The sequence below is a fragment of the Phoca vitulina genome, unplaced genomic scaffold (assembly GCF_004348235.1).
Source record: "Phoca vitulina isolate PV1807 unplaced genomic scaffold, GSC_HSeal_1.0 scaffold1, whole genome shotgun sequence".
NCBI lineage: Eukaryota > Metazoa > Chordata > Mammalia > Carnivora > Phocidae > Phoca > Phoca vitulina.
Window position 1 is genome coordinate 2763913 of NW_022589704.1, and position 9242 is coordinate 2773154.

General features: G+C 50.0%; 1 protein-coding gene across 1 annotated transcript; it reads right to left on the bottom strand.

Moving 5' to 3' along the window:
• Positions 1-6653: 6653 nt before the first annotated feature.
• Positions 6654-7136, bottom strand: TWIST2 (twist family bHLH transcription factor 2). The gene has a single exon (XM_032407271.1). The coding sequence runs from the start codon at positions 7134-7136 to the stop codon at positions 6654-6656; it is 483 nt and encodes a 160-aa protein (XP_032263162.1).
• Positions 7137-9242: the final 2106 nt, after the last annotated feature.

Genomic DNA, 9242 nt, shown 5'->3' on the forward strand with positions numbered 1-9242 from the left:
ATCAAATCTTTCTTTCTCAGGCCCCACCCACGCACACAGACATCACAAAAGAGAGGAAAATCAGTTTTGATTAGTTAGGAACCAATAGATATGTCGTACGCAATTTGGAATGGTTTAAATTTGGGAAAATCAATCTTCAGTGGAGATGCTGTTCATCTGTGCAAATCAATCCCATGAAAGAGACAGGGCTCAACTGGAGAAAGAAAATCATGCCTCTCTCTCTCTCTCCTTTCCTTTCCAATTTACAATAATCCAGGCATTTCCCAAAGAAACGAAAAACACCTCACTATGTATTTATCAAGGCAGTCTCATGAAGAGCAGGGCTTTAAGTTCACACAGCTTTCTGGAAGTCAGTAGAGATCTTGCTAACCCCGAAGGCTAGCTTGCCTTCTAGCCCTCCACTGAGCCAGACCCCTCTGGCTAACAGGCACTTTGCACTCCCAGGTCCAAAGAGTCAAACAAGGCAAACGGCTTTTGACTTCTGATCCCTCTGCACTCCCCGCAAGCCAAATCCACTTTAAGAACTGAGATTAAGGAAAGGAAACAGCAACTCAATCTTTATTTCTAGAGCTCTTGATTGAAGGAAGACGCTGCCTGCTTGCATTTTGACTTCCAGAATGTTAAATCAAAGTAGAACACACAGAGAAATCCACCATGGCAGCAGATAGAGTCAGAGACTATAAACTATTGGCCTGTTTTCTTTTAGGGAGTTTGTTTATTTTACAAGCTGTCCCTTCTGGAGCCCCACTTGCCGCTGAAGCAGGCAAAAAAAAAAAACAAAAAAAAAAACCCTTGAATCTCTTAAGAGGAGGGACACACTCAGAATTTAACAGAAAAGTCCATGTGGCATTTTATTTGTATAGTGGTAGAAGGGCAGCAACAACAGCAAAAGTGTGGGCATTTTTTTTCTCCAAGGGGAAGTCAGAGAAAGGATCCCTATTCCTCCCCTCTTGAAGCAAAAAGCTAAAAACCTGCCCTCCGTCGTCCTGTGCGGAGTGGCGCTAGCTGATGCTCAGGAAAGACTCTGGCTTTGGCCACACCACAGACCTCAGCTATGGGCTTGGGATTTGATGTTTGATCACCATCAAAGGGTTAATCAAAATCAAGGCTTCTGCCCAAATCTTTCCTGTCAGTCACGCACCAGATCTGCACGTTCAGAAAAACAAATGTGAACTCTCTGTCAACATTAAACAGTGGGAAATGTGAATCTAATGCCAGACAACATAACTAAGTTTGCAATTCTCCCCCAAAAGACGCAGGTGACCATTTTTTTTAAAAGGCTGGATGTGAGCTAAAAAGAAAAAGTATTTTCCAGAAGAGCTGACTTTGATAACTGAAAGCTCTCTGGGTTATCCCTTTCATTTAACTGAGGGGGAAATTCTGATCTGCAGAAAGGGCGGTGTGCCAATTTTAAAGGTATGGATTTTAGGATTTGAGAAGTAAAGTTACAGTTCTACGGAAGGTGTCACAAGAAGCTGGGGTCATCTAAATTTTCCCCTGGTCAAGTAACGGAGGAAAGCATATGGGGATGGGAAATGGGTGCTAAGCAAAATAACGGTCTCCATAGACCCCACGCACGAAGCACTCTCAACCACCGACTTCTTACACATAATCACAGGCTCACGTTATTCTGAACAATCGAGCTGTAGGAAAAACGATACAGACATTTGAAGCACATAAAACACTGTTTTGGTTCAAAATAACTCTATTTTCAATTAACCACTAAAAATCTCTCTCATGTTGGAATGAGGTTACGTGCTGGCTTTTCCAGTTCCTGACCCAAGTCTCCTTGAGCACGACCACCATTAGTAATCACTGAAGACAAACCCCATTGTGATCTAGTTGACATCAGCAGGAAAATCACACCGTAATGTCACTGTATCCCACTCCAAAACAAACATTAAATTAAGGCACATTTAATATAACTAAATTGCATTCAAAGTTTTACTACTGAACCAAACACAAAATACGTTCCTAGCACAAACAAAGATTACTTTCAAATAACCATGACTGAGTTTAGGGTTTGATTTCTCCCTCCCTCTCTCTCTCTCTCTCTCCTCTCCCTGCGTGTATGGCGCTAGGTCCTAAAACTTTAATCTCTACACCTCTTGGTGAATAATTTTTACAAACGGTGGGTTTTAGAATTGTGTGTGTGTTTCATGCATGTCAGTGTAGGCTTAGTATCTTAAAAGCAAATGTTGGGTCAGTTTCAGGTAAATATTTCCTAAAATTTCTTTGAAAAATATTTTGTTTCTTAGTATAGGAAAAAAAGTATTAATTGGTATTTCTCCTCTCAGAATTCTGGGATTCTACTCTGTTCAAGGATAAGAAGGAACCACCGTTAATTATATAGTGGAAATGTTTTGAAATTCCTCATATTTTGAAAAGAAGTACAAAATGCAAATGACATCAGGAAAAAAGTGGATTTGGGCTCAAACCACATTTTTAGCTTATTACTCTGAGATAAGGCATAATAATTCCTTATATAATTTGCTTGTTTGAATATAGAAAAATTTTTAAGTTCTTGTGGGATATCCTTTCCTTTTTATTTTGAGATAACTGTAGATTCATATGAAGTTGTAAGAAATAATGCACAGAGAGTCTCTTATTCTCTTTACTCAGTTTCCCCCAATGGTAACATCTTGCAAAACTATAATGCAATGTCACAACTGGGAAATTAACACTGATAAAATCTCCAGAACTTATTCAGATTTCACCAGTTTTAAGTGTCGTGTGTGTGTGTGTGTGTTTCATTCTATACAATTTTATCACATGTGTAGACTCCGGTAACCATGCAGAGTTATCTATTTAAACAGTTTCTGATTTTAGTATTCTATCTTGTCCATATCTCTTAGATTCTCCTTCTTCTTTATGGCTGCTTCTTGGCTACAGTAACTTATTCACCTCTTCTTTGAGTTTCATTGCCTCATTCGTGAACTCTTTGCTGGTGGAGAACTTTGTATTTGGTTTGCTTTTTGCAGCACATTTATCCTTTCCCAGGAAAAGACACAAACATAAACAGACATTCCAGCACGCATTCACAGAGTTTTTAAAGACACCAGTGAGAATAGATTAATATAAATACTAAGCTTAAAAACTGTCATAAAAGTTCAGCCTTTAAAATTGGCTTATTAAAATATTTGTTTTTTTTAAAGCCCAGATTTAAACTAAAGTTATGAGTTATAGTGCTCTGCTCAGAAAGAGTTTACTTTATGGTCTTTTTTGCCAGGCAAGAGGAATCTGGCATCTGTGCCGTCCATCCCAGAATATAGTGAAGCAAGGATGATGGAAACTCAATTCTTTCATGCTCAAGACTTGTCTGAAAATAGTACAGTTTTCAGAAAACCTCAATAAAGTACTATATTTCAAATGACCTCAAACAGCCACTCTCAAAGTCCCATCCCTCCATCCCCCACCCGCACTGGCCAGATACGTAGCAAGACTTCTTCATGCAAGGTTGAAAGAATAACCACAGACCCTTAAAGAACAATATACCCACATCACAGAGGTCGGCTCCCTCCATTGGATCTTATTGACGGGGATGTTATAACAAAACAATACTTGTATTTTAGATAGCTCAGTCTTTCATTCCATTTCTTCGGATCAATCAAAATCTCTCCTGCATGTACGTTCCCCATGGGGAATTCATTTGCTTTGGAGACCAGCTAGCATTCCAAATACAGCAGTTAACAAACACCTCCAAGAAGTAAATGTTCAGGAGGGAGGAACAGGCTTACACACTTTTTAGAAGGTGAGAGGGTCACACTCTGTTCTCCAAAGTTCCAAACTAAAAATTCTCGGGAAAAAAAAAAAAGTAGTTTGTTGAGTACAGTAACCTACTGAAAATCTGTGCATATTGCAGGAGTCAGGGAAGATGTTTTCTTTAATGACAAAGTGGAGAATAGGAAAAATGTCTGATAATCATCACCTTCCTCCAAGCCAGGTGCCCCTGACTCTGTTCCTAAAGCTTCAGCATTTATTTAATGAGAAGATTAAAAGCTTCCTTTGAGATTTTTCCAATTAGATGAACTCAGCTGACTGTCCAAAGATGCCTGATTTATAGTATATTTGTATGTTTAAATACCAGACCAAAGAAGAAAGTCAGGATAAATATTAGCACCAGTCGAACACCATTTCCTATGCTCCTCTTTATTTCAAGGGAACAATTTAGGCTTTTTGTGGTTGTGGCTCTTCATCTGGACACAGCTTATTTCATATATGTGAAAATATCTCATACTGAGACATTAAAATCACACAATTTACTGAAAGTTCTAGAAATTCTTTGCTGATACATGTAACTAACACTTCTTAAAAATATTACGAATAATAAATGTCATTTAGCAACATTTTCAGGAAATCAAACCAATCATGATTGTATTTATATTCACAGAGAGTAATGTGATAAAAACAAACAAGCAAAAAAAAAAAAAAAATGTTTGCCCAACATGCCTGATAAGTAAAAACAAGATGTGTCCAGAATTATTGGTGTATCAAAAATGTCCACATTTCCCTTCTCTTCTTGTAGAGAGTGCTTATCTATCTATCTAAAGAAATTGGCTTACTGAAATTAGTTATATTCAAGTATATAAAAATAAATAGGCCGCCATATAGATCATTTGTTCTCCAGCTGAATGTGTTATCTGTTATATTTTAAGGATTTTTCCCAAAAAACCCTCAACACTTATAATAAATAAATAAAAAATATTTTATTTTTATATGACTTTACTTGTGATCTATGTCTGATTCTCTAAGTTTGAGGAATGCAATTATTTTAAAATGAATTTTAAATGATCCTACTAAATTTTGCATTAAGGTGATATCTCCTGGTATTTGTTTTCAATAATTGTCTGGAGGGAAGTCTTAATGATAATTCTGTTGACATTTTCCTTAAACAAAGCTATACATGTATGTTTTACAAAGATGACATTCCTCATCTGTTTGTCCTTACTTCAGATGTGCTGTAAACTATGGATGGTCTAAAGGGTAAATGGAATTAACTAATGGAAGCTCGTAATTTAGGCAGCAAAACCCAGAATTAATGTATTATCCCCCTCTAGCATTTTACTACTCAGCCAATCCAAACTTTCTTTCCTAGAGAAATATGTGATTGGGATACTTTCCATCTGTTTTTGACAAAGACAGAAGATTCCCAAAAGTTATTCTCTGCTAAAAATTCTTTCTTTTAAAAACCTATAAAACGATCATTATCTTAAGGGGGGCAATTTCATCAAAAGAATTTTCAGTGGCACAGAAATAAAAACTTAAATTAAAAAATTCACCTGTGCTATATCAGCCTTTTGTGACCACAGCAAAAACATTTGCAGATATTATAGAACCACATAAAAAAGAAATAGATAAGTTTGGGAGAACGGGCGGGGGCACACTCAGGATTAATCTAAATTCCTTCTGTGTGAAGTAGAGACTTATAAAAACATTGCAAGATGAGCAAGAAACTAAAGCATACTAAGTAGTAAGCATCTTTACCAACCCCCCCCCCAACATATTTTGCACCTTCCCATTGCTCTGGAGAACCCTTGGAGGGGAAATGCCCACCAGCCTCACAAAGCCTTCTGGAACGGAAGGCGCCTCGGGAGTTAGAGCTTGTCTAGAGGGACTTCCAAGGTGTCTGGTGAAAGTGAGCTGGTGCAGGGCTCCCTGAGCGCTCTTCCAGAGCACACCAGAGTTTCCAAATGCTCTCAGCAGCTGTGTCCCCTTCGCCCGCAAACCTGTTTCCCAACCTGGACCCCTTGTGCTCTCCTGCGGGGCCGGGCGCCGGGAGGCAGCGCGGGCAGAGCCCCCTCCCAAACTCTCCAGGTTCAAGGCTGGAACCAGAGGCTCCCAGCTCCGAGATCCGTCCACCTGCCTGCGGGCAGCGGGTTTCCGAACCCCCGGGTGTGCTCCCGGCCTAGGCGCTCTGGTCTCCGCGCCTCAGCCCGGTCCCGGTCTCCCGCGCTCCCCGCGCAGGGCCGACCCAGGCTCTCCCGCTGCAGTGGCCCCGGAGCCGCCAGCGCGGGACAGTGTCCTCCCGCCCTCCCCAAGGCAAACCTGGCGGCCGGCCCGCTCCTCTGCGCCCACCCGGCCGGCCAGGGCGCCGACGGCTGGGCTCCCGAAGAGCGGGCCGGGAGGCCCTGCTCGAGCCGTCGGCGAAAACTCAGCGTCCGCACCACGAACCGGCTCTGCGGCTTCCCGGGAAGAGGGCAAAGCCGCGCCAGGCGCAACCCGGCTCGGACAGCCTCCCGGGCGGCCTTGGCTCCGGACGACGCAGAGGGCAGTGGCTGTCCATCTCTCTGCCCCTGTAGGCTGCCGGCCGTTCTTCCGATGCCCACTCTCCCGACGGTCACACACAGGCGCCCGCAGCAGCAGCAACATGGAGAGTACGGCTGTCACCGCCCCCCACCCCTCCGCTCCCGACTGACACCCCGCAGGGAAACTCGCAAAAGTCCCCAAGGGTGCCCCCGGGACACGGGAGCTTCCCAACCGACCCCCTTCTGTTGCGGCGAGGAAAAACGCACCCCCACCACGCCGCCGCGGCCCGCAGGGCCTCCACGAGGAGGGATGCGCGGGCCGGGCCGCCCGCCCCCCGCTGCGGAGGGCGCCGGTCGCGCGCACTGCACCTACCCTGGCGCGCGGGTCCGGACGTGGGTGGCGCGGCGCTAGTGCGAGGCGGACATGGACCACGCGCCCTCCATGCGCCACACGGAGAAGGCGTAGCTGAGGCGCTCGTGGGCCACGTAGCTGCAGCTGGTCATCTTATTGTCCATCTCGTCGCTCTGCAGGACCTGGTAGAGGAAGTCTATGTACCTGGCGGCCAGCTTGAGCGTCTGGATCTTGCTGAGCTTGTCCGAAGGCAGCGTGGGGATGATCTTGCGCAGCGCCGCGAAGGCCTCGTTGAGCGACTGGGTGCGCTGGCGCTCGCGCACGTTGGCCAGGATGCGCTGGCTCTGCAGCTCCTCGAAGGACTGCGCGCTCGGGCTGCCCTTCTTGCCGCGCTTGCTCGGGGTCGGGCTGCCATCTTCGCTCGACTTCTTGCTGTAGCGCCGCTTCCGGCCAAAGCGCTTGGGCTGCCTCTCGAGCTCCTCCTCGCTGGTGCCCAGGCTGTCCACGGGGGACACGGGCGAGCTGGAGCCCTCCTCCATGGCGCCCGCCCGGCGCGCTTGGGGCTGGGGGCGCCGGGCGCCGAGCGCGCGCCGCTGGCCAAGCCCGCGGTCGCCGAGCACACGCTCTCCGAGTTGCTCGAAAGGCTCTGATTTCAAGGCCGGCTTGTGCAAAACCGAGGTCTCCGGGAGAGGAAGTTATTCTAACTTTTTTGGAAACTCTAGCCGGGCTGGGTTGCTAAATAGTTGTCAGGAGCGAGGGCGGCGCGCTGATTGGCCGCGGCGGCCGGGGGCAGGACGAGTTCTGGGGCCTTCGCCGGCCGCCCCCGCCCCCCGGCGCGGCACTTTCAGTTTTGCCTCCCCCTTCGGCCCCGGCCGCGGCGGGCACCCCGGAGGCCGGGCCTTTGCGCGCCGCCCGCGCCCCCGGACCGGGATCTGAACTCTCCGGCCGCCCGGCGCCCTGGGCATTGCCGACCTGCTTTGTCTGCTCCTTAACGTGGAGATCGGGCCCCGCCAAGCTGCAGGATCTGCCCGGGGCGCGAAGGGCACGGGAGCTGAGTCCTACCCTAGATGCGCTCCCGGGAGGTGAGGACGAGGCGGGGAGCCCCGGCCGTGCTCCGGCCTGTGTGCTCCTTGGCTGCCCCCCCGGGAGCGCCGCGAGTCCGCGCCGCGGCCCGCACACTCAGTCTGGGGTGGAAGACGCGCGCGGGCAGGGGTCCCGGCGCCCGGACCGCAGGCGTGCGGACACTCGGGTGCCCTCCGAGACGCCGCTGCCCCCCGCACGCGCCTCGCGGATCAGTGCACACGCGCCGGCTCTGCCCAGGCTTCGTGTTGGGTGGCCTTTCTCACCCCAACTTTCTGGGGATCCCGGCACCGACGCCCTTTGCAGACCTTCCTTCTAAGTGCTTTCAAACTTGAGCGCCCAGCGAGCCTCTGCGGGAGCGCCGGTGCCCACCGCGCCCACCTGCTTGGCCCTGCCTGGGATGCCGGGTACGGGGCGGGGGCGACCGCCAGGCCCCCGGTGCGGGGCCCCAGCCTCTGCGCGCCCCCTCCGCTCCGCCAGTCGGCAGTGGCCCGGAGGGCAGGCTGGGGAACTGCACAGCCTCCCCTGCGCTGGGCGCCTGCAGGCAGGAGGGCGCTGGGTGGCGGGAGCGCGGGGCCTGGCCTCGGCGGGCGACACCGCGGACCCCGGCCCCGCGCCATCTGGACGCCGAGCGCGGGCGCGTTTGAAGTGGTTCGGGGGGGGGGGGGGGGCTCTTTGTTCGCCAGGCCGCTCTGGCTCAGGGCCTGGAGGTGGTTTACGGCTTGGATGCCTTTGAACCTATTCCCAGGTGACCCGGGCTCAATTAGGCCCGGGCCTAGCCCGGCTGTCAGGCAAGCCGCGTGATCAAGGGCGGGTGGGCCCTTTTATTGAAGTTGAAGTCGGGGCCGGCGGAGCGCTCGGCCTCCGCTGCTCCTCGGCCGCCAGCCGGGCCGCGACCACCGCCTTAGGAACCCCGGCCGCTCGAGGGGGACATTTCCCCAGCGGCGAGCGGAGCGGAGGTCTGGGAAGAGCAGGCCCGCACACGGAGGTGGCCACATTACAGCGCTGAGCGCAGTTTCTAACCCACCCGCCGGCCTCACGGTCCTATGACTAAAGGGTCCTGCGGAGTCACCGCGCCCAGCCCCACCCCGCCCGACCGCCCCCTTCCCCTGCTCTGAGAAGCCTCGCGGGTTATCTGGCTTTCTATATCCTTCTCCAAACTTCGAAAATAAATGTAAGTTACGATGGAGACAGCGAGGGAAGCCTGCTTCCCAGCGTCCTACCGGCCCGGGGCACAGCCCTTCCCAGGCTTCCCGCGTAGGAAGGGCCTGCGCCCTCCCAGACTAGTCTTGGACCTTGCGTCCGGCTCACGGCAGGACAGAAGAAATTTCCTGCTCTTTTACCAACTCCGTGTGTCCTTTAGCTTGGGGAGTCCCAAGACCCAGACCCTCGTTTTGGCCCAGCTTAAATGAGCGCAGTGACAGACTCCCTCCCGGAAGCTGGAGGGAATTTAGGGAGGTGCAGACCCAGCCTGGGAGTCTGCTCCCCACCCTCCTGTCTCTCCTACTGATGATGGGCAGCAGAACACTTTCTCGAAGTCAGGTCTAAAAACCAATCATTTGCCT

Bases quoted from the DNA above. Each gene is read 5' to 3' on its own strand.
- TWIST2 (XM_032407271.1), bottom strand. From the start codon at position 7,136: ATGGAGGAGGGCTCCAGCTCGCCCGTGTCCCCCGTGGACAGCCTGGGC.